A 23,599-nucleotide genomic window follows, 5' to 3' on the forward strand; every position below is an offset into this window, starting at 1 on the left:
TGTGTGTGTGTGTGTTTTGCCTCCAGTGCTTTCGATCCCTATGTCTAGAAGAAGCTGCGGTGGGATGCCATTAACGTTCCTTTAATGTTTACATCCTGTCACGCAGAATTTTTGGATTTCCTTTTCCATATTTTCCATCACATACTCTGGGTCCCAAATCTTAATCTGTGAACTCAGGCATTTTCAGTCCCATTTTCAGTTGCCTGAACCACAGCAACTTGTAGCATAATAGCCATTTATATGGTATAGCACCACTAGGGGGTGTCATTCTATTATTGTGGTAGTTTGAGAGTCTCCTAGTGTGAGTGCAGTGGCAGCCATTACAGCCGAGCATGCTGCTCACCATGCATCTGTTTAGAGAGACCATACCATTGTAACGGGCTAGCGCAGGCAACTACCTAACCCTAATGAACGAATAGGGTAGAGCCGTGGAGACCTGGCTTGTATGGTCTGTTATCGCCAAATAAAGGTCTGTTGTTCTGCCTAACTGGCTGGCCTCCAAGTTGTCCAGCTAACCTCCACACCACATGCCTGCTGGACCTGCTAGCCGCTCCTTCCTCACCAGACAGCAGTTACAAACTCACCCATGTAGAAGCAGACCACATAAAGTTACATAGTATAAAAGTTGTGAACACTCTGCTGATTCAATAATTGCAGTGCTCCAGACCTTGACTGGCATTAGCTTCAGCACAAAAACTGTGTGCTGAGTTTCCATGGTGGAACAGCTCCTGTTGGTGTTATTTGGTGGTACATTTATCCATATGATTTCAGCCTTTTCATTATTCCCAAGACAAACTAAAAGCATACTATATATGGTAAGTATGAGGCAGTCTATAGAAAAAAAAGCATCAAGCTGGAATAAAAATTTCAAACTAAAGAAATGCTTCCTTTTGAGTGTGTTTATTGTTTGTATTACTATAGCCTATCCACATCTAACTTAGCCCATGAGTACACTTCAAAAAAACAATTGTTTAGTGTGTGTGTGTGTGTGTGTGTGTGTGTACCGATAACTGCTCCCTGGTGGACAGATAAACCCTTCCGCCCCATGGATCCTCTCAGCACCACCATTTGTCTCTTGACGTGTCAGCACGTAAGCACGTCTTGACCGCATCACATCTGAATTAACCTTGCGATGGCCGCCATTAAAATGAAAATGTGCGAGCTAAGTGATCCGGCTCACCCCCATACATTTGGCTAATGTCTATGCCTCCTGCCGTTAACAGGCAAGCCAAATGCAGTGGAAGGTGCTAGTGATAGGCTTTGGTCCCTCTCAGCCCTCCCTTGCACAAGTTGTTTCCACTGGGCTGAATGGTAATTATTATTTTTTCCTTAAAAGAAAAACAAAACAAAACAAAACAAGTTTCCATTTCCATAATGGTGCACATTCAAAGGCTGGAATGGCTTCCTGCTGCATGAATGTGTCAGGTCAAAATACAGCAGTGATTTCTCTGAGTGGATACTCAAAGAAACTGATATGTGAATACATTTGTTAGCACACACTCTCAACTGTAAATCAGGGAACACATGCTAAGAATACCAGTGCTAATGATGCAGTGTTGTTCTAGTTGCAACATCCTCACTGCAAGCTTTATGAAAGGATCTGTTGATGCCTATGGCACACAAAGTTAATACTGACACGCGCAAGAAACCCCACAAAAACTCACTGTCAAGGCAACGTAGCTGCAGGCTGAAACGTGTGGGGTAAGAAAACAAACAGCGCCCACATGCAAAGATTAAGCTAAAGATTAAAGAGCTGAAAAAAGCGGCTGGATACTAAGAAGACACTGAAGAGGGATGCGTGCAGAAATGCACATTTGCATGAATGCATGCAAACATTCCTGCCTGTTATCAGGGCTGGCAAAAGAAGCACAATGAAGCATGTGTTCTCTCAGACAGAGGAAGAGAAGGGGGAGAGCCAGGCAGTTCCTTCCAGCTGGGTCATATTTAACCAGCAGTATTACCATTCCAGCCAAAAGGACCTGCACAACAGCCACCTACCTACCCCCTGAAAAAAAAACCCTATCTCTCACTAGGATTTTAGCACCTTTTCCATAGAGATCAGTGTTTTAGGTAGACTTCATCATTTTTTTTTCACTTTCTTATCAGTACATTCCAACAGCCCTACGGAAAGTTGGTGCTACTGTGAGCAACAGAGCTCCGCAGCAACCTACGCACCAAGTTAATCAATAGAAAATAGTCCATTCAGAGTCGAAGACATGCTGGTACAGTTGATATTCTACGCTTTCAGAAAGACCTCTGTCTTTCCTAGTGTATCAGTCTACATGGGTGCAAATGGGCCTCCCTTACAAAACACGATGAATTGCGTATGTGTCCTTAAGCTCTGTGCGTACACTTGCATTTTTAGCAATGAGTGGAGGATGAATAAAAAAGAAAAGAAAACAAGTGCAGTTCAGTGTCATTCATTGCTCCTGACACAGAAGCTGTATGCTGTTCCCATGACAACAGTGTAACAGGAAAGCACACATAAAGACAAATCCCTGTCTTCAAGCATTTTTTCATACTTGAGCGCGCTCTACCCCGCACAGGTGTGCGCGTCTCTGTTCAAACATATGTACACACACGTGTGCGCTGCTCGAATCATTTCAATTTTATTTCCCAGTCTTCTTGGGGGGGGAGAAAAACACAATTACGTGTGAGTCTAATGTGTGAAACAGCGAAAGTCAATTATCAACTCATTGTCATTCTCCTCACATCTTTGAGCTCAGCTCTTTGAGTTACATTAGACCCCACATATTCTGATAATCCCACTCACATTCTCCAGTGCATTTGCACCTACATTGCATGAGGAATCAGGGGAAACTACACTTTCAGGACCAACAGCATCCATAGGAGGTGGAATAATTTTGTGACCATGTTACATTATTTTACACCCTTCTTCCGGGCAAGACTCATGCTTGCGTGTCTGTTAGATAGTGAGTGGGCATTTGTGAGCGTTCAATCTTTTGTGAGTAATGTATATTAAAACCAGAGAGGAAGCACTGTTCCAAAGGTCAGGTCAGGAATGTCCCAGCAGAAATATACCATCTATCACTGAGAGACGGATGAGCAGACGATCAATCTGCCTCCCTTCAGCTAACTGTGGTGCAGTTTAACCTTTCAACTCAGAGCCTAACAGCCCCCCAAGGAAGGCTCAAGTGAACTGTGGACCACATTCATAATCAATGGGCCGCGTGCATCCCAGTCACATAATCAGAATTTATATTGAAATAAAATAAAATGTCACAGCTACTCATTACATTACATAGACTCTGGATTTCCACATTGCTTTAGGTGTTAGATTTAGAGTCTTTAAATCCACAGATATGTGCAAATTACAACCATTAACTTGTTTAGACTGTGAGAAAGAAAAACATGTTTTAGCAGTTTGCATCTAAGTCCTGGATTATAAGTTAAAATAATTAAATAACCATTAAATCATTATTCTCATGTACTCCCATATGGAAAAGAAATAGTAAAAACTTATATGTGATTACTCATGAAAGTGGCCACTTTCTCATTACTTTCATACATTGTTTTAGTAAGTATCCAAAACATACAAGTTTCATTGTATAATTTTTCAAGGGATCTTATATCTGTTTTCACTCTTGTATGCTTTTCATACAAGTTTCACACAAGACAGATACAAACTTTATAAGATTTATATATATCTTTTCCATATGGGCTTCAGGCACAAGATTGCATCTAATTTGCACTAATACCGGATAGCATTAATATTAATAGTTTAAAAAAAAAATAAATATCAAAATAGACCAAGCATGAGTAAAGAAATATTTCTAACAAACATTTTTATAAGAATCTGTGTCCTCTTTCACAATGGCTTTCTGCCATGCTGTTTTCTTCTCGTCCACTTAAATAGTACTTAAGGGGATATTTTCCCCTCACTTGTTCTCATTAGGAATTTATTTTCTCAGCAGAACATGTAACACAAAGCAGAAGAAAACCTGTGATAACAACAGGTTAAAAAAACAAAAACAAAAAACTGAGGGTAACTAAGTCTAGCCGACAAATCAATGGAATGTGTTAGCCTTGAAGAACTTTGACAACAAACTCAAGTACAATATTCTCTTAAAGGAACGATTCAACATTTTGGGAGAAGAAGAGTGTAAATACCAGGAAAGACCAGAAAGTTCACATTTGAAGATGTTTGGCAGAAATTATAAACAGTAGTACCTTGAGATGGGTAAGCTCAAGTTCTAGGCTCCCATAGAGCAACTGAAGCTAGTATGGAAGCAAAAGATGCCCTTGACTAGAGTAGCACCATCCTATCTCCAGAGTAGATAGGAGTTTTAATATTGATATCAATACAGATACTTGATGATTTAAAAATCAGATATATTGGCCAATATTTTTTTTCTATCCCAGATAGAAATAGTTTGTCCTAACACTTGTTACATGTAGTTATTTACTAGCCCTTACTGAGATAATATGGCGATGCACTTTAAAAATAATCTTGTTTTATTGTCGCATAAAGCCATGGATCACTTGCTAATATGTTGCACAGCTCTGCTCAGATTGTTTAGCTCTTATGTTTATGGCATTCCAAATATGTTGCTAACAGGGAGGCTGCAGAGTGCCCTAGTAGACAAACCTCGCAACACCAAAACTCATCAGATGGCTGAAGGGTGTTTCTCCTGTCTTTTCTTTACTTTGTTCACTTTCATTTATCAGCCATTATAAGTGCTGATACTTATATATCAGCAATAGTTGTGCTCTACTACAGTGGAGTGAGTCACCTATGCAACTAGAGCCTGCAATATCCACTAAGAACCAGTGATTTGTGATATAACACCTCCCATATAAATTTTCACGTGATAAAAAAAACAGCTTATCACAATGCCAATGATGTAGTGAGGTCATGTGTTTATTTTCCCTTGTACAATGACCAACAACACAAGCCCAAACATGTCTGAGAGCGAGAGGTTCAATGATGATTTAATACCTAAAAACAGAGCTGCTTTAACAAACTCCAACAAAGCAGAGCAATTTGCAAATTAGCCAAGAAAACTATATCAGCTAAAGGTGGGAACAACAAATCCTTCAAAAACACATTGTCGAATATGAGAAGACACTAGCAGATGATGATGTTTGACCCAAATATAAACTGCACTTCATACGCCAGGATGCACAAACGGTGGATAAAAAATTAATGATGCAGTTACATAGTAGAAAAGCAAGGGTTTAAGCAGGTGGTTAAAAACTTGGAAAGGTAGAAAATGTGTTTCCATTTCAATGTTATTATGTGACAACACCGGTTAAGCCACTTCAGTTATTGTTAAGCTGAGTGTGAAGTGTTAAACAGTCATTTTATACTTTCACTTCAAATTTCCAAAGAAAACACTGCCTACACTAGGCCGCTTTTGTATATTGATATCAATGAGTTGCCAATGAGTTGCCATGACAATAACTAATTGAAAAAGGGTGGAAAATGCCCTTAATTTTATTTGTGCTAAACAAAAAAAATTCTACTGCCTGTCCTATAAATCATTGTTCAGTTTTTTTTATTATGTGTTATTATTATTATAATTTTTTATTATTTTTTTTACAGATTTTTCACAAATTTCCTAGAGGTATCATTTGCAGCTGTATGGCTTACCTCTACTAACAAACCAATAAATTGTTATTTAAGATACTGACAAAGCAATTAGGCAAGCAGCTGCACTGCCTGCCACTGTTAGAATTTACTCAACCTAGGGGATGACGTGCTGTAGCGCGTTATGTTAGGACAGCTCAATCACTGTGATTATTATTCAGATCCACTTGTGTGCTCCAGTTAACAATATTATGCTATTAATATTAATATGATATCAATTTAAAAAAAAACATCTCATGTATTATTGGTGTAGCTAATCGGGCTTGTCCTGATTTGAATTCAAACTCACAGTCATTTTTTTTCATGTGGTATTTTAGTGGTCGACGTCCTGTAGAAAGACATATTTCACACTATCTGCTCCATTACATTGCAATAATGTGGCTTTTATGCTTATGTGTTTTTTGTACCTTAATGTCTTGAATTATTACCCAAAAGCCAACGGCAAAGTTGGTCAACACCAGCCCAAAAGAGCACTTAGCAGAAAAATGTGATGGTGACGGTGATTCAGCTGCAGAAATGGGAAGCACTTCCATTTTCAGTCCATTTACACCAAGTTGTTTCTTTAATTTTTGTGAATCAGATTGTCAGAATGTTGGCAAGCCTTGCAGCTTTTGGCAGATTTTGGGATGCTGTGGCACACAGCATCAATACTCTCCAACTTTGAGAGCTAACTTCTATCCTGATTTACGATGAAAAATGTACTAACTGCTTTCTCAGGTTTTATTTAACTTACTATTTTCAACTTATATTAAATAGAAACCAGAGTGTTTTTCTCCAAGCTGCTGAACTGTTCCTTTGAAGTGCACAACAGTCCTTCTCTAATCAAACAGAATTATCTTCCATTACCGACTACAATATAGAGATGGAGCAAAACACGTATCCTTCTACACCAAAATCTAAATTTGAGCAAGTGTAGGAGTAAAAGACACTCCCACACACATTTACTGCTTCTTCCCCGCCTCGCTGCCACAAAAAGTCTGCAGACAGATTACCTATATGCTCAATAGAGAGAGAGAAGCAGTATAAAGAAGAAAAAGACAAGGACAAGGACAAGATACCTCCTGCCCACTATCTAATCTTCAATCTCCGGGATCACTGATATCTGATAAGACAGTGTAAATCAGGAAGCTAAAGAAATCCCTTCCTGAGCTTTGCGTCTATACAAGACAGACAGGGCATCTGTGTCTATCACTCACGTTGTGAGGATTTGCCATAGCTGGAGAAAATTCCCATACCTGATAACAGCAAGATGAAAATTTGAATCAAGATGGAGGATTCTGTGCTAGAGCTGTTCACAGATATGCGGCTAGTGGCGATGAATTATTGATGTGTTTATTTCACCTTTACTTATGCAGGGAAAATTGACTTAGCATGTACGCGCTTGTTCCTGACATTTCAAACCTCACGTCGGCTCTATTGTTGTTACAGCCGTTACACATATGGGTGATGCCCATTTCAGTCACACTCCTCCACTGGTGTTTGCTGAAAGAGAACAGGCATGAAAGTGAAATGACAGCCACTTTCTCCTCACAAATCACTGATGTATTCTCATATGGCAAGCCAATTTACCATTACCTGTCCAGTCCCCATCAAATGTCTTTAATGGAGCTCGATTGGAACAACGGAGACAAAATACGGGTGAATAGAATGACTCATGCTTAAGGAGCTTAAGGGCACATGCTATTCTGCAACCAGTGAACGTGATGCCTTAGAACTGCCAGAACAGAGCAATACTGCTCCACTCATATTCCCTGGATAAGTAAATGAGCCAAAACATACATTTATTAATTTAATGTTGTTCTCTCCGACAAGCTGGGAGTCATATCAAAAAGAATTCAGATGATTTCGTTGGCAAGATTTCCGGTGGCTTTGGTTGGATGTGAAGTACTGACTTTAGAACTCGAACAACAAGATCCATAAATACCATAGTCTTAGGCATGGATCATATTTAATTAAAGTAAATTTAAATTAATATGATCTTCCTGAATGTTGTTATACCTTTATCTATATGCTCACAAAGTCTGAATGTCTACTTTGTGTTTAGCTTTTGTAAAAACCGGTGAAGACGGTCATGCAGAAGTTGGCTTAAATGCATTTAAGAAGGCTTTTTCTCTTTTTTTGGAAGGGTTGTATGCAAGTGTGCACAAACTGCTGGGTGCGTGTGTTTGTGTGCGCGTGTGAGTCGCTGTAGCTGTTATCACTGTGACGAAGCACAGTGACAGAACTCTGGCCATCTGGAGAAAGATGACGGTATGAATCACTAGAGAGGAGGACGAAGGAAGAAAAGACGAGGTGGTGAGGGAGGAGAGAAGGAGAAGGAGCGATGGCAAGACAGACAGAGGAGCAGGTTGACACAGCGGCAGGTGGGTGGGGAAGTAACAGTGCTCGTGAGGAGGGGGGCACTGGCATCATCTGAGAGCTGTGTGCACACACGCGCGTGACAGATACGTGCACGCCGGGGCACGTGCACAAACAGCCTCTCTGTGGCACTTTCTGAACTAGCTAAAGACCTGCTTGTCATCACTTTAGTCTAATCATCCTCGAGTGAATGGGGGTGACAGCTCACAAACTCATCCAACCTCACACATACACATGCCCACAAGCTTACTTACAAGCTGTTAGTTGTTGAAATAGGAGTCTGCTTGATGTCTGATAAGAAAATGAACCCTCTAAATAGATAATTTACTGAAGAAAAAGGAAATCACCAGGCACTCAAAAGGCACAGAAACATAGGGCCCAGATTATCTCTCAGCTGGTGTAAGCTTATCCTCCATCTACTCCAACAGTTGCATCCTCTCTCTGCCTCTTATTTCCCCTCAAAGCCAGTTCTTGCCTGCTGTTTTTTTTCCCTTAGTGGGACCTCTTCTTCTTCTTCATCTTGACCACCGCGCACTCTCTCTCACCCTCAACTACACAGCTTCCCCCCCCCCCCGCCTCTGTTCAAGTCAAGCAATAAACATCTGGTTTGCATTCCAACCATTTCTCAGTTTTGAGTAACTTGATCATGTCATCTGTTCCCTCCTTTTCATTTTGCTCAACGGCGAATGTGGAGAGCAGATGGGAGAACGGGAAGCAGCGGAGCGTGCAGATAGAAGAGGATTTTGAAATTGAGAGTTGCAGGCAGACAGGTGAGAGCGAGGTGAGAAACAAAAGGGGGAAGCAGGATGCACGCGCATTCGCTGGGAGGAAAATTGGGACACTTGTCTAAGCCGATACAGCTGAGCAGAAGCCAAAGCTCAATTTTCACATGGCCATGGTTTCTGATTGTTTTAGCTTGATACACTATCTCAGCAAATAATAAATGTGCATGATGCATAAACTGTATATAAAAGACACTGTTGCCATCTTGGTATTTTAAACCCAAGCATGACAAAAGAGCCGTAAAGCACACCTCCTTTACAGTCCTTTTTTTAAACTAGAATTGGGACAATAATTTATGAAATGAATACCATGCTACATTCGAGACGACTGATGACAAAGACCAACATTTTTTTTTAGAAAGGTTATACTGAGGGGATGGATCAAGAGAGGATATAGATGTCTACATAACTGGTTGCCTTTAAGCAAACACCCCATGTTGGAGGTGAGAAAGTAGTGAAATTTAAGGGCTCTTCTCATTGGATTCACTTTGAGACGTGAAAGCTAAGTCCATCTTTTATGTGCAGTCTGTGACATGATTGCTGTTGAACTTGCTTACGAAATCTAAATCCAATATAAAACCAGAAGAAGAGCAAAACCCTTGTGGTGTGATCCTGTCAGTTGGGAGGAGGGAGGGGGTGGGGTCTGAGGTTAACTGAGAGTTTAAAGCTGTGGGGAAAATAAATGTTGGACAAGTTCAAGTGTTGACTTTTGAAGCCAGCAAATCCTTTATCGATGGTGTACTGTGGGGAGCTGTCCATGGTGCTGGAGAGAATTTCCACTGTGTAGCCGATAGGGCGGCACCTGTTGCTGTCCTGGGTGCTGAAAAAAGTCACCTTACAGTGAGTTCTGTAGCTCCCCTTGTGTCAAGTGAGGTGAATTCAAGAATTGTACTTATTTAAAATGAGATTTAAAATGAGATATACTGTCTTAGGAGACAGATTTCACTGCTGCCGGATTTGATCAATTGCGAATTTAACTATTTTTTTCATACTTTAAACTTTTAAAGGGCTTCTTTGTTTCTAGTAGGATTTAAAACGAATATACTCGAGTTTGTGTGAAATGTTCTTGGACGTGAGAGAAAATAGTAAAGACTTGATCAAGGTTAACAAGGCTCTATTTCTTGGACTTCTTGGACTGGCCACATAAACATACTCTTCCACGCCAGACGCACACACACAGCCCGTCTCTTTCTTCAGGAGCCTCATGCGAATCCAAGCAAATATCATCAAGTAAAAAATAAATAAATAAAATAAAATAAAGGAGATAAAAAGGAAAGGAGCATCAAGCCCTCCAGTCCTCATAACATTACTGCAAGTTGCATCATGAGCACAACGCCGTGCTTTATATAAAGGAGAGCACGACAGAGCGTGATCTTGCGTGTAAATGGACATGCTGAGAGGCTGTCTCATGCGCCGCTGACGAATGATAATACCGCTGGACTTGGAGTTAAGAAAGCCGAAAACGCTCCCCGGATAGGAGAGGACACGTCATCCTCGATTCCCCCTCCCCTCCATCCCCGGCCTTTGCATTCCCTGCCCTGGTCGTTCAAATGAATGGAGGCTGATAACTGTTTATTGAGCGGCGGGTCCAGTGGGGACAGCTGCTTTTGATCCCTTGTAGACAGCGCGCGGTTCTATTCATATTTTTCTTTTTTCTTTTCTTATTTATTATAATCAGAAACCTTTCACACGTCTCTATCTTTGTCTCAAACGGACCCAGGGATCGATACTGATATTAGTACAGTAAAGAAAGTCCGCTTGATCCACTAAGACGGCGTAAAAGAGCCTAAGAATGACTGTCACACACAGCCTGTAACGGAATCGTTAGCACTTTCGTATACGCGTGTGTATATATGAGCCACACTTGATAAAAGTATGTGGAGACAGAAACGCCAGGAACTCGAAGTCTCCTCTTCCCCACTCCCCCGCTCCGCCCCTCAGCATAGTGTGAGGCTCTGGTGCCGCTCAATGGGAGGATGGGGCAACTGCTGGTGGCTGCAGCACCGAGGGATGTAGCAGACCACCTCAACGCGTGGTGAGTCAAACATATTTATCGACAGCGTTTAAAGTAAAGGTTGTTATACAGTGGGTGGGCGGCTAGATGGATAGTCTAGTCCCCTCTGCTCTTCGTAAATATGTGCGATAAGTTCAAGTCGCTTTATCGGCTCCAAAAGTAGAGCCAAACGGCAAGAAAGTGGGCAATAAAGAGCTCCCAGGGCGCAAATAAAACAAGCAGTCTCCTCCGAATATAGCTGCATTGAGATTTACTCCACGGGAGAGTCGAGGGAGATTTGTCACTATCATTAGGAGCTGAACTGAGTGTGTGATAAAGCTACGCCTTACCGGCGCTGAAACACGTTTTCTTTTCTTTTCTTTTTTTAAATTTTATTTTAAATGTTGGGTGGTTGATGACACAAGTTGGAGCAAAAGGTGGGTGACAGAGTGGGAGTTATTTTGGTGGGAGGATTTGAGGGTGACGCTCAACCTCAAAGCACACTTTCGCACTTTTCACACATCGTGAAATCGCACGGCCCACTGTGTGTGCGAGCGTGTGTGTGAGTGTGTGCGCTTATGGTGATGCCGAAAATGTGTCTATTTCCACTCACTTGTGGATTATGAGCCGTCCAAAAAAGGCATGAGTGGGCTAACACAGAGCAATGACTCACTGTCAAATTCATATTGTGGCCATGGCAGTATTCTTGGCTTTTGCTAAAAATAGTGTCCATTCTCTGGTAGGGAGCCAAGACAGTGATAAAACGGTTGGCTTTCTTTGCCAAAGGACCTGCTCGGGACGGCAAAAATCATTGCGGCTCTTCCCCGAAACACCCTGAGCTCTAAATATGCTTTTCGTAACATGTCTCATAGAAGAAGAAGAAGATTATTTGTAACAGAGCCTCACATTTCAGGAAGACATCAGAACTGGACGTGGAAGTAAATTATTAGTAATGATAATCTGTTGAATGCGCGGGCTCCGGTTGCAAGATTTCCATTTGAAATTAATCAAGGGCAGAAAACCCAAAGTAAGTTAATTAGGCCTGCCTCCCCATGCATGCACGACAACAGATAGAAACTACACGCAAAATTTGTTTATGGGTGGTTGCTTCACAAGTTAAGAATGCTTGTGGATGCGATGAGGAAGAACTGAGAAGAAGCAGTCCCAAAGAAGAGCATGACCCACAGTGCGCCCGCGCACACGTGCACGCACGCACACGCACACACCTTTTGGACTGAACAGCATCACAATCAGCCGCCCGCTCGACCACCTCGGTGGATTTCCTCATGCATGCAGCACATGCTGCACTAACAGCGAGGGTTTCGTGTGAAGCCCTCATTCACTCGGCGTCAGTACGTCCATGCAGCACATTTAACGCTCCCCTCCTGTTTTTAACAAAATGCCCAGCTTTGCTCAGTCCTTTAACGAAACCCATCAATAGAGTGAAGGATGGAAGCTCGAAACTCGATCCGCTTGTCACGAAAATAGCCACCCAACCAGCCACCTATAATAACTTTGTGAGGTGGAAGAGCAACATCGGAGCGAGCCTGATCCTAAATGCGCCTTTAGGATGAGCGTGTGCCTGCGTGTTGCTGATACTGATTTGCATTCAGTCAGGGATTGGGAAAGGGTGGGCGGTGGAGGGGGGTGGGGGTAAGCCTGCTGCATTTTGCATGTCTTCAGCTCTAAAGATGGGGACTTACCCTTTACTGAGGCGACCAGCAGCCCCATATATAAGAACAGCATCCGGCTCCAATGGTGCGCCTGCACTCCCGCCTTCATTAGAGCAAAAATCCGTATTCCGTCCACTTTCCTGCCTGCGCATTCCGGTCTCCTGAAAAGTCCCGTTGCTCCGTCCTGATTTGAAGCGGCGGTCATGGCAGGGCTTTTTCTCTGGTCTGGCAGGCTCGACGAGTTTTCAAACGGTCAGAAAAGGGAGATTCACTCGGTGTCGGCGCTGAGAAAAATCCCAATGCATGGAGGAGGCTCGGAGCTCGCAGCTGGACTGAACCATGTCATGCGGGGACCGAGGGGTTCAGAGTCTCTGTCTGAGAAGATAGATTTCACACCTAAAGGAGGGGAAAGAAGAGGGGAAGGCAAACCAAAGGGGGGACGCGATTCAAGTGGTCAGTGATCTGCCCAGCACGAGTAAAAATCACAAAAGAACCCTCGCCAGCTCCACGCATATAACTGAGATTACCAGATACACGTCAAGAGAAAAAAAAGAAATCAGGAGATTCCTCCTCTAGTTTCTCCGGCAACACTTACTTGTCCTTCTGTCTAATTTATCTCCAGTTAATAAGAGCATATACGGTGCCAGTAATCCACGCTTTAAGTCGACATGAGACCGAAATTCAGAGGAAGGATGAACGAACTGGTTAGAACCACGGAGGATATCCGGATCAGAGAAAGATTGCCTGGTTTGAGAAGTTTTCAACCAACGCCGGAGTGTGGTCAGCGATCTTATTGTACATAGAGAAATATGCAGTATGTATTCCCAGTATCTCAGCGCTTGGACACAGTCGTCTCGGGTCTGCGCGGCGCCCAAGATTCCGACTGCAGACCTGCTCCTTCTCCGCTCTCTCTCTCCGCTCTCTCTCTCCGCTCTCTCTCTCTCTCTCTCTCTCTCTCTCTCGCTCTCTCAGCTCTCGGTTGGCTGTCCTCACTACCATCACTAGTCATATCATCTACCCACATTTTTTGTGCTGGAACATCATTTCAAAATAAACTCATTAAGGGCGTATGTAAGTTATAAGTTTTAGCTTTTAAACCCTTCTCTTCCAATTTCTATGCATTGATTGCCATTCCCGATAATAATAATCACAACCATAACAACAACATCAACAACAACAACAATGATAATAACAATAATACGAAACCTTTAATACGCCTTAATCAAATTTGTAAAAGTAAGATTTAGGGGAGCCCACCAACAAGGCCATTGTCTCCATCCATTCAGACCAGCAATGGGATTTCCCGGCAGTTTAGCACAGAAGTCCACTTGCTGCTCACTAAACGTGAAATTGATGCTTAACAGGCCAGAACCCTGGCCAGTAAATTTGAATGTCATTTCCACTTTTGCATATGACCGATATAATTAGTTTTTTCATAATGCTGCGCGCGTGGAAACAGTTGGGATAATGAAAGGCGTGTCGGCCTTCAACCCCGACATATATGATGGAGGCCATAAATAGTCTTCATGCAGCATTAAATTAAACTTTGCTAACGCTGGATTGCTCACTCATCCTCACCAGCTTGTTCTGGGCTTCAATCTTGCATTTTTTCCCAGGAGTTCAAGAAATAGATCTAACTGAGATTCTGAAGCCTCCTGTACTTACAATATTTACGCTTACAGCTGGCCAGGGGAACCCTTACATGCATGTAGCCCAGATGTACTAGGGGAAGGCCCCTCCATCTACTGGAGAGAAATGTTGCAGCAACTTATTTATGTCAGGCACTGAAATACTAAGAAATGAAATGTCTCCTTACAACCGCTGGATAATTGTTGAAATTCTGGAACTGATACTGGTTGCCATGACAGCCTAACATGCTGACATGCTTTTGAAAAAAAGAAACAGCTTAAAAATACACATTTGGACTCTGTAAAGAAGACCGATATGGCCATGTATACGAAAAGCAGAGGGAAAATGGTCCCTCTGGAAGAAGATCACTTGACGTCAGTAACTTCAAATCAGTTCCTCGGCGCATTTGCGCCATTTCCGCGTTTCGCTTGGATTCATCCAAACGCACCGAGGGACAGCTATGATATGGTGTGCAAAATTGTCTGGAGCAAAGCTACCCAGGTGAAACCCGGAAGAGGTCAAAGTTCACTGGAAATCCAAGCTAGTAAAGACGACACTCCTTCAGTCATAATGTCAAGTCACAGGTAGGGTTATCTGTGGCTATACAGGCTATAACTGACCTCTCCATCATAAGCGATGAAACATGCCTTCATATCGCTTATAAACCCATAAGCTATGAAATTAACCTCACTGCGAACCCACTATGTCTCATATCACACTTTATCCAGGTTTAATCAGTCTGTCTATATGAAGCTCAAGCAGCTTCATCATTTTGTTCCTGGGGTGTGCTTTCATCTAATTTAGATGAAATGGGAAGCGGTAGGCTCCTCAGTAATTAGTGCTAACACTGTAATATCTAATATAGGAGATGGCAACAGGTACAGCCAGTATTCTGTGTTTTTGTTTTGTTTTGTAATAATGCAGATGGTGAAGTTATAATTTGGAGTTTACAAGCGTCTTTAATATAGTTTATAAGTAGTAACTATTGAAACCCAGCATTCAAATGTTTAATACTTTATTGTTCAGTAGATCAGGTAATTTATGAGTCATTAATAATCATGCTGTATAATAATGATAAAGTTCCCACTGTTGACTCCCTATGATATCAGTGAGAACAGATTCCCTTTATATCAGCATCTCAAAAGTCTGCTGTTTGTGAAGAAGCTCCTCCCATCTACTGTTCAGACCTCGTGTTTAGGAGGAGCAGCCAATCAGAACAAATCTGGTTTGGGGCAGCCCCAGGGTTATTAGGGGTTTCTGTGGCTCAGCTGGTAGAGCAGGTCATCTGCTGGTTTGAAGGTCACTGGCTTGATCCCTGACTCCTCCAGGGAGGAATGTAAGTACCTTTCTACTCAACTGGGTACAAAGTTACTATGTAAGTGCCAGTTCATTTTAGCTCAATGTATTCATTGCACAGAGCAGTTCGACCTCTGACTGAAGCAGCGCTACCATACAATGTTTTCTAGATTAATTGCAATTTTCTTTTTTTCTAAAGAAGAAAAACATGGCCGACCAAGTAACACTATGCAACTGTCTGGCTTTGTTTACGCTGGCAGAAAATTGGTCTTTCCTTTTGGATGAATTCAGTTGTTGCAAGGACGTTTTACTTGGAACATTCAGCAAAAATAATATAATAATGACAAAAAAAAATGTGGATAAAAAAAGAGATTACAGTGATGGAAACCTCCTGTTGCTTATAATGAACACAGTGCAAGCCTGTGACGGAATTTCCTAATGTGGCAGGTTTCAGCACTTCTGTTAATACTTCAGTCAGACTCAGGATTGTTTCCTTTGTTTCCAGTAGGTTACTGTGGTCTCCTAAAAACTCTGGCATTTTAGTGCTCTCTCTCCACAGCAATGTTTTCTCCCTCTTTTATTGAATACCTCAGCTCAAAACAACTGTCATTGATTGTTACCGTGGCAACATCAGTCATAGGCTAGAGTTAAAATGGGGATAAAGTGTCTATTTTTGGTAGTTTATTTTAACCTTGACTAATCAAAAAGCAAAATTACGATTGACTGTCTAAACCCACAGGCCAGTCTAAAGTTTCTATTTATATTTTGTGTATTCTATTTAATTAAAATGGCCCACAGGCTCATTTTAGAAATCATAACATTTGTTTTGCCTAAGACAGATAGGGTTATGGGAAAATAAATGGATTAACTGGATGGATGTGGAGTTGTAGCCTCTTTATAACTTATAACCAAGATCCCAAGACTTCATTGGAGATCAGTTGGGCTGCTGTGCGGTCATAAACCCACTGTATAATGTTAATGTACACCATCTGCTCACCCACCGCCCAGAGCTACCATGACGTCTCCGTTATCATAAGCATCCCGGGTCTCACTGGACCGTCTGTTCCGCATCGCAGCTCGACAGTCGACAGGCTGGTGACTAAAGAGTAGCCTCATTAAAAAGTCATGCTTTGAAGCGGGTGATGCATCATACATACAGGTTGGAGCCGTGGACTCTGTGATTCCTTATTTTCTAGGGAAACTGGTTTACCTGTTGGATCTTATGCAGGGTAACCCCCCCCTCCAAAACAAAACAAAACAAAACAAAGAAACACTGCTTATTTCACCTGGAGGTGAAATAAGCATAAGCATCTTAAAATGCGATCTCAGAAAGCAGAAAATCTGACAGTACCTCCAATTAAGCCCATTTTGGCCTGTTCGTGATACAAGTGACCTTTTCTTTATGCATGATCACCACAGTGATTTAGTATGAAAATGAATGTCATTTAATTTATAAACGCCTTCAAAAAGCATGCCTAACACACAATGCACGGGAAGCTAAGTGACATCGCTATCAAGCTTTCTCATTTTCTTCACGGGGGGAAAAAAGAAGGTGCACACAAGATGACATGAGCTGGCTAACCTTGAAGTGGCGGTAATTATCCTGTGATAGCCTGTTACATGCAAAAAGATCTGTTTAACCCTGCCACACACACACACACTCTACGTGTCTGTGTTTCTCTTCCTGTCCAGGGCTGAGAAGCAGCAAGAAGACACAGATGATTACACGCACTATGAGGAGGACAAGAAGCAATACCACACTGACTTCACCCTTCCTTGTCCTTATCTCTCGGGCCGCAGACATCACGGCCTATCCAACCCCGCACGGGTGCTGAGCCCTGTGCTGGAAGTGGAGATGAGGCAAATTAAGGAAGAGGCGGGTGGAAAAATAAAGTCGGTGAGGGTTTTTTAATCAAATCTAATAACATCTGCTTTTCTCAGCATGAATAAAAATAGCATTATCCGTATTCGGCTAAAACTCGCTAATTAATGCAAGCAGTATTTTCCATTGTTTTTGATTTCGCAGTCCTGTCGGGAGAGGGATGTGCAAGATAAACAAAGGAGTGTTGAAAACTCTCTTCAGAAGATGCAGGTCTCTCAATCCAGCAGAACAGGCACACAGAGCTCTGTACCTGCACCTCAACATCTGGTGACAAATCCTGTCTGCTTTGAAGGCCACACCCCACACCTGCCAGACAGACAAGGTTCTCTACACCCTTCTAAACTACCCGGGGATGAATGTGGAAGCAAGAAAGAGCAGAATGCAAGTAGGGGCTCAGACAGCTACTCTAGTGATGAGAGTGATGCTGTTAGTCTACCGGGGGTGCAAAGTTGTGCCAGCGACAGCAGCAATAATGCCTCAGTGGTTAGTGCAAAAGTGGTGAAGAAAAAGGAAATTCCAAGCTCATCTGTTGAGCTAAGCTGCGACAATGAGCAGGATTCCTTTTTTACAGCTGATGAAGACTTTCCTGCTCTCACCACCATCAACGCTGGCATTCCGCTATCTCTCACAGGGCCTCCAGCCTTGGGGAAGATAAAAAGCCAGTGGGAGATTCCCCTTTCATTCCACCCACATGACATACCCACTGTCACGTTGGCAAGTGGCGTGAATGACCCTGTGCAGGCTCCCATCCAAGGCAAACCAGAAGCACCTGAGGCAAACTCAAAAACCAAAGCACCTCTTCCAGTGCAGGAAGAGGCTTATGACCTCCTGGCTGACTTCCCAGCCCTCCAGCCCCCAAAGAACCCTTTAGCGCTTGGTGGATTGCGTCAGAGGAATCCCAAGACCAATGATGCAAAGGGGAAAGGAGTTCTCATTTCTACTCCAAGCCACTGCCAAAGCTGTAGGGGTTCCCATGAGAGGAGATTGGAAAATTCGCCCCACGAGGTCTCCTCCATCTGTGCAGGAGATCAGAAATCTGTGCTGGACCTTCAAACATTTGGCACAGTCCGCCATCGCAACTCTCCCACCATCAGCTGTGAGCAACGGAAGGCCAACAAGCAGCCGCCGCCTAGAGGTAATAAATCTGCCATGTGTCTCTATGCCGTTAACATGCCTCTCCTTCGATCAGGCAGTATAAATAATCTGGTGCTGACAAATATAACTTTATGCCACTCTTAAAGCTTTCTGGAGCTAGAAATACTCTCACATTATCTCTTTCTGACAATGCATTATTAATATTAGAGACACCTTCGTACTTGGGTAATTAAAGACAGGAGAGGAGGAGCAGCAGCAGCCTGTCCCAGGCAGAAACTCTAGCTTGTCAAAGAGTCCAGCTCTCAGACTGCTACATTTTTTTTTCTCCTCGGTTATTTTTGAAGCCCATTTAACGGAGCTCTTTTGTTTCTGCCACGAAGCAGGTGGCTTTACTACTTTGTTTTCTGTCCTTGAGTTCTACTTACTGATAGAAAAATAGCCAGATGAAACATCAAAGCAACTTTACCAATCACAGGGCAGCGCTTTGCCACCTTTAATCCTCAACAAACACCCAGATGTGCGCACAAACTCACAGACACATCTGCGCTTGCAAACATTGCAAACATGTCTCTGTGTAGGTGTTAACACACTGTGATTCTGCATTGCTGTTGCTGAGAAGTACTTGCTCACTTGGATGACTCAGTGGGAAAATGTTCTTTTAATGAGGGGATTATTTTGCAGTGGCAAAGTGAATTACACGGTGAGCCTTCCTGTTGGTGCAGAACAGAGCACAGATATAAGTACACATGCATAAGTACATGTTCATTTTAAGTAGAGAGTATGCCTTGTACAGTGGATACAGTACCTCAAGGAACTTTGTGCTGGAGAAGTCGTTCCTTTCCTATTCCAGCTATATTTATATATCGTATGGAACAGTATAATCTATTTGGTCTTGTTTGATTTCCCCTCGCCTTTTTAACAGGTGCAGAGCTGTAACTGAAGGCGGCTCTGCTTTGCTCAGTAAATGTGCATATGCGATATACACACTGCTAGCCCTCCTCCAGCAGTTCGCAGCCAGCACTGATATGATAGAATATACTCTCTGATAGCATGGCCCTGTTGATTCAATAGCACTTTGTCGATCCCCAGAGGGGGAGACTGCAGAAAATTTGTGGGGGTTTTTTGCAGCTGAGAAGAACACAGTTCTATTTAGGCTTACCTATGGCACAGGCCAGACAGGACACAGTGCATGCAAAATGCCCATAGCAGTAATCCGCGTTCCCTTGCTGTTCATATTGCAGTTGCAGGTGCAGATGGCGTGGGTGTCAGTGCCAGGTCCTGGGCTAATGCTGCCAAGGCAGGCATGAAGCAAGCAGCTGCCCCTCAGGAGAAAGCCAGACCTGCTACCTTTCAGCAGATAGTTACCATTAACAAAGCCAAAGGTAAACTTATATCTTGGCATCTGCAGGTAATGTGTGCTTGTGTGTGTGCGTATATATGTGTTGGATGACACATTCAGAGGACATCGGATATTACGTTTCACTGTGGGCCCACATGAAGAATTCATCATGATCATTCCCGATCCCTTATTTTGCAGTGCTCTCAATGCTAAATGCTACAGAATGCCATTTTGTCCTTTACTCTGCTGCACCTCAAAGATCAAGCGTTTAGAGTTTTCATACATCCATATATCATTGTCAAATTAATTGTGATATTTTGGCATAATTACTGGATGCAAATGAGGCTGAAGTTGAAATGGCTGCTGCTCCATCTTGCACCATTGTTACTGTTTGTGACATCAATTAAAAATTGCCTTTTATCAAGCTCGACGTTGAACGCTGGCAGGTCTCTGGCACTGAGGTGGTCTGATATCGATATACAGTAAATAATAAAGTGGTGGTTTAACAACACGCACATATCTTTCTGGTTCCAAAGCAGATATTGAACAGAAATTTCATTAATCCATCTGTTTTCTGCCTCAGATCAAATTCTGCAAGTCAGATGTGGTTTTAAGAGCTTCTGTGATTCTGTGTGTTTGCACTTACAGTTTAAATGCGGAGGAGCACACGCAGTTGTTTTCTGTATAAATTCAAATCTTTGGCACGCGTGTTTGGATGTGTTGCAGCAGAAGATGCATTAACAAGATGTTTAAACAACAGAGTGATGTAACCACTGCAGAAACTTTGCAAGGCAGTGGAGCTGAAAAATCAACAGTCTTCATGCTTTAGCTAAAAGTCTGTAAATAGTGTTTGAGTGATAAAAATGAATATTATTGATGCTACTTTTGTGCTATCAAAGTAAGACCCCCAAAGGGTACGTATACATGGGACATATCATATTTGAAATTTATGTATCCTAAAAAATATTATAATTTTCCTGGGATTCACTAATGTAAAAACTGTTTGTTTGTTTTTTTTAATTAAGAAAGTAGGTTCAGTATAGAAGCTTCCAGCATTCTCAATCTTAACTAGTTGTCCTTCATTTTTTTTGCTTTTAAAGCTGAATACGGTGCTACTCCAAAAATCAACAAGAAAGCAACAGTTTTCCATCCAGGATCAAATCAGAAGGTGATAACCTTGAAACAGTGCTGCTTTCACCCCTGCAACCAAATCCACTTTGTCAGATTTTGCAACCCTCCTGGCTATCAGGTGAGCGTACTAAACAGTTACTTCTCTACATTAGGGCTGTGCGATATGACCAAAATCTCATATCCCGATATGAATTCTGTAAATTCTGTGAATCTCGAGCAGCTCGACTTGCGTGAAGTGTTTCCAGCTGGGCGTCGTGTACCTGGAGTCGAGTAACGATATATTTTTAGACATAAGCTGTAACGGACGCTGTTTTCTTTGTGAGCATTTATTACACAGCGTGCTGCGGGCAAAAGCCTATTCTAACATTGGAGTCTAAGGTTTATTTTTTAGCACCCGACGGCTCTTTTTTTTTTGCTTCTGATCCGTAAACACTCTGCATCTTTCGCATGATTCAGTTTATTTTGAAAAGTCTCAACAGGATCTTGAGCTTTATTGTGAAAGGTTTATGTGGAAAATAAACAAGCGGACACGCGATGCTGTTACCATCGTTGTTGCTAACAACGCATAAAAACAGGCGCTTGTCCATCCGTAGTGTGGTTATATTAAATATAAGAGAAAGAGAGAACTTTAAGAAATTAATACAGCCACTACTGTCACCATCAAAACGATGAAAAAAATATTGCCGCAAACAGTTTGCGACATCACGAAACAAACGATAGCATAAAATGAAACGATAGACGTTTTTATATCGTCATCTGATATATATAGTTATATCGAACAGCCCTACTCTACATATATTTTGTTTTATTTGTGTTCAAGAGTGAGTTGTAGGGGTTGTACATGCATGATTATTTTTTTAAAAACAGTATTTTTAAGTGTGCTCAGAGGCCCTTGGCTTTGTTCACCTGTAACCTCATTAAAGTCTTTTGACATTATGATCTCGATTGCTAATTTTGAGTCTTACTAAATACAGCCTGGTGTTAACTTTGTAAAGAAGAACAAGATAGAATAAAGTATTTGGGCAATATGAATATGCAATGTCTGTTGGCTTCAAGAAATGAAATGGTGACATCACAGTGGGCCTGTCCATCTTTTAAGTACAGTCTATGTTTAAACTATGGTCAGTCCAATAATGTTGCCTGCTTACAGCATTACCTAAGAGATAGAAACAGCACAGGCAATGACTTTACCGTCCAACCTTTGTCATGCTGAAGTATCTCATACCTTAGGAAAAAAGCTGTTATCATTTCAGCTACATCTGTTTTTACACCTACTTTCACTATATACTTGCAGAGTGGGCGGGTTCTGACAGACTAGTGTTGTTCAAACCAAATACAGCAAGTTGTGCAGTTACCTGACAGAAGCATCACATTCGGTCACGACTGTCACTCTTGCTGCTCTTCCCGGAGGAGCCACTGTGACTGAAGCACTGGCGATATAAAGAAAATGACTAGACATTATTATGTGACTGTTGTGATCCTGTGGCGTATCCTGAGTAATTACTTTTAGACAGCTGGTGGTATGATGCATACAGCAGGAATGTCCAGGAGAGCCTGTTTTACCTGAAATGAAGGTCCATGCTGCTAGTGACTGAATTGGGTTACCCATTCTTTTATTTTGGTGAATTTTGGATCTTTAAAACATTGCACTGAAGAAAAAGGACCCAGATCTCAGCCTGGCTAAACACCTATGGGTGATTTTTAGTATGTCAGCACCCTCCAGCACCATCATTAAACACCAAATGAATGCATATGCTTTAATGGAGAGATCCTCCATCCATGAAGCTGTTTTGGCAGCTCCTTTCTAAGACATCCAAGACTCCTTAATCTTCCTTTTGTCTTGATTCAGAAAAGAGTTAGCAGTGTGAGTAAAGCGAGAAGAAAAAAAAGTTTCTTCTCTCCATTAAAAACAGAACACCACATTTTTATATCTTCACCTCTTTCTCACTCTGCCCTTTTTAGTCTCTGACCTATTTAAATTTGGGCTGCACTTTCTTTTAGCGTGTGCGATGGTGACAGTGACAGCAAGGCTTGCTGCACTCTAAGGTTTGCCCCTTTGGCCTAAGCACTACCAATCCAGCAGAATAATTACTAAAGCTGCAATGCACATTCCCCCTGGGTAGAAGTGGCAATGTGAAGGTCTCTTGATGTCTACTGAGAAATGAATTGCAAGGCGACGAGCCTGGGCAAGGGAGAGAGACTGGAGATGGAGAAACTGTAAAATGTGTGATGCTGATGGAGAGAGACATTATGAAAGTTTTATTTTTGGCAGCAAAACAGCTGATGCTGAGATTTAAGTAAATGTTTATAGATGGCGTGAAAACGTTATGAGTGCTATCTTAGACACTGACATATCTTCAAATCTTTCAGTCTGTCTTTGTCAGTGTTTTGCTCTCAGACATGTAGAGGTCTAACTCATGTGCCAGCTCTCCTTCTGATGCTCTCCATAACCTAAATATTCTGCTATAAAAGTTTCACAGGACAGAAAGAAAGGCTAGAATCTGGAAAGGAATATCTAAAAAGACCTTGTTCTATCTCTCCATCCTTGATGCTTCCCCTTGGTAGACTGTATGGATGAGAATATTCTGTAATATTCTGTAATATTCTGTATACTAATATACTAACTACTTTCTGAAAACCTCAAGGTCACTTAACTAGGTCATATATATATATATATACATACATATGTATACATATGTATACATATATATACACATATGTACAGTGGGGCAAAAAAGTATTTAGTCAGCCACCGATTGTGCAAGTTCCCCCACCTAAAATGATGACAGAGGTCAGTAATTTGCACCAGA

General features: G+C 42.0%; 2 protein-coding genes across 5 annotated transcripts in view; one reads left to right on the forward strand and one right to left on the reverse strand.

Annotated features, from left to right (window-relative positions):
• The window catches only part of csmd2 (CUB and Sushi multiple domains 2), a 262,154-nt gene extending 248,842 nt beyond the window's left edge, over positions 1 to 13,312 (reverse strand). The window contains exons 1-2 of one of the 2 annotated variants that reach the window (XM_005728850.1): positions 13,013 to 13,312; positions 12,448 to 12,813 (exon numbers count right to left, since the gene is read on the reverse strand). In XM_005728850.1, coding sequence (XP_005728907.1) covers positions 12,448 to 12,622 — 175 coding nt within the window. In that variant the 5' untranslated portion in view covers positions 12,623 to 12,813; positions 13,013 to 13,312. Of the gene's footprint in view, positions 1 to 12,447 lie in introns of both variants that reach the window. The other variant, XM_013909751.1, reaches the window with a different exon arrangement.
• Positions 13,313 to 14,280: 968 nt separating this feature from the next.
• Positions 14,281 to 23,599, forward strand: part of LOC102204476 (uncharacterized) — a 41,844-nt gene continuing 32,525 nt past the window's right edge. Inside the window, exons 1-5 of one of the 3 annotated variants that reach the window (XM_013909743.1) lie at positions 14,281 to 14,630; positions 17,035 to 17,239; positions 17,342 to 18,359; positions 19,561 to 19,701; positions 20,759 to 20,907. In XM_013909743.1, the coding sequence (XP_013765197.1) occupies positions 14,362 to 14,630; positions 17,035 to 17,239; positions 17,342 to 18,359; positions 19,561 to 19,701; positions 20,759 to 20,907 (1,782 nt within the window). In that variant the 5' untranslated portion in view covers positions 14,281 to 14,361. The remainder of the gene's footprint in view (positions 14,631 to 17,034; positions 17,240 to 17,341; positions 18,360 to 19,560; positions 19,702 to 20,758; positions 20,908 to 23,599) is intronic. The other 2 variants (XM_005728851.1, XM_013909744.1) reach the window with 2 other exon arrangements.

Source organism: Pundamilia nyererei, unplaced genomic scaffold, assembly GCF_000239375.1.
Source record: "Pundamilia nyererei isolate P.nyererei 1_Seehausen unplaced genomic scaffold, PunNye1.0 scaffold00030, whole genome shotgun sequence".
Taxonomy (NCBI): domain Eukaryota; kingdom Metazoa; phylum Chordata; class Actinopteri; order Cichliformes; family Cichlidae; genus Pundamilia; species Pundamilia nyererei.